This window comes from Seriola lalandi, unplaced genomic scaffold (genome assembly GCF_002814215.2).
Source record: "Seriola lalandi dorsalis isolate HSWRI2012SDOR001 ecotype SW California unplaced genomic scaffold, Sedor1 jcf7180001974185, whole genome shotgun sequence".
NCBI lineage: Eukaryota > Metazoa > Chordata > Actinopteri > Carangiformes > Carangidae > Seriola > Seriola lalandi.
In genome coordinates this window covers 1-1,522 of record NW_019444851.1, presented here as the reverse complement: position 1 = coordinate 1,522, position 1,522 = coordinate 1, and the positions used below count along the sequence as shown (strand labels likewise).

The following is a 1,522-nucleotide window of genomic DNA, read 5'->3' as shown; positions in this document are numbered from 1 at the left end:
TGTGATCGTTAATAACGTGAAAGTGTCTGAGCGCTGAGATCACTCCGCTCACAAAGGGTTAACGGGGTAACAGAAATGCCTCTAACAGACAGATGCCCCGCCAGCTGCAGCTGCAGCTCCAGCCCAGACCTCTGACTTTTAAAAGCTTCTTCAGCATCTCAGGAGAAACTCTGTGTCATGTTGTGAGGGACTTGGCGGGTCACGGTAACGGCTGCAGACCGGTGATACACAGCATCACCGCCGCGGAACCAGGACCTACAACCCGGACTCTCTCTCACACACACACACACACACACACACACACACACACACACTCAGACTCACACGTGCGATGCGCGTTTGATTGTTTCTGTAGTTTCACTTCTTTTTATGTTGAGAGAGGAAGAAGTGTGTTCGTCTTCTCCACGTGCTGAGTCCAGCTCCGCTCTGGAGATGTGGTGGATGCTGTTTCCACGCTGGATCTGGTTCCTGCTCTGTGTGTCAGTGTGGATGGAGGTCCAGGTCGGAGTTCGGCCCCAAATCACCTACTCACACGCGGGAATCTGCCCGAATGACATGAACCCCAACCTGTGGGTGGACGCCATGAGCACCTGCACGCGAGAGTGCGACACCGACCAGGTAAAGTCACCTTTAGGATCAAAGCTCATCCTCCGCACAGTTTGTAAACGTGAAGCTGTTTCACCTGCAGGTTCTGGATTATAGAAATGAAATGTCATGTGTGTTTTTATTCATATTCATCATATTTCCTGAGCTCTCTGGGTTTTTACTCCATCATTGCAGGAGTGCGAGTCCTTCGAGAAGTGCTGCCAGAATGTGTGCGGGAACCGCAGCTGCGTGGCGGCTCGGTACGTGGACGGGCAGAAAGGTCCAATGGGAATGCCGAAGGAAGCCACGTGCGCCAGCTTCATGTGCACGCAGCAGGGGTCCGAGTGCGACATCTGGGACGGGCAGCCGGTGTGTAAATGCCGCGACCGCTGTGAGAGGGAGCCGCACTTCACCTGCGCCTCCGACGGCATGACGTATTACAACAAGTGCTACATGGACGCGGAGGCGTGCTCCAAAGGCATCACCCTGTCTGTCGTCACCTGCCGCTTCCACCTCACCTGGCCCAACACCAGCCCCTCGTTGCCCCAGGCGACCACCCTCCGCCCCACCACCGCTCCCCTTCAGGCGACTGTCCCCCCCCCTCAGCCACCAATCGAGGTCAGCAGCCCCGTGCACCAGACGGTGAGCGTGGGCGACACGGCCAGCTTCCTGTGTGACGTGACGGGTCGCCCCCCGCCCGAGATCACCTGGGAGAAGCAGCTGCCTGAGGGGGCGGAGAAGGTGGTCATGAGGCCCAATCACGTGCGAGGAAACATGGTGGTCACCAACATCGGTCAGCTGGTCATCTACAACGCCCAGCCGCATGACTCAGGCGTCTACACCTGCACGGCCCAGAACCCGTCCGGCTCGGTGCGGGCCAACCACCCGCTCACGGTGCTGCCCACAGAGCCGCCCAAAACCCCCGAGCCCAAGAACG

The 1,522-nt window shown here is 58.1% G+C and overlaps 1 protein-coding gene across 1 annotated transcript; it reads left to right on the top strand.

Annotated features, from left to right (window-relative positions):
- Positions 1-279: 279 nt before the first annotated feature.
- On the top strand, positions 280-1,518 carry LOC111653648 (WAP, Kazal, immunoglobulin, Kunitz and NTR domain-containing protein 2-like; the record flags this gene model as incomplete). Its single annotated transcript, XM_023404281.2, has 2 exons — positions 280-618; positions 781-1,518. Coding segments are annotated over exons 1-2 (987 nt in total), but the record flags the coding sequence as incomplete, so codon positions are not given.
- Positions 1,519-1,522: the final 4 nt, after the last annotated feature.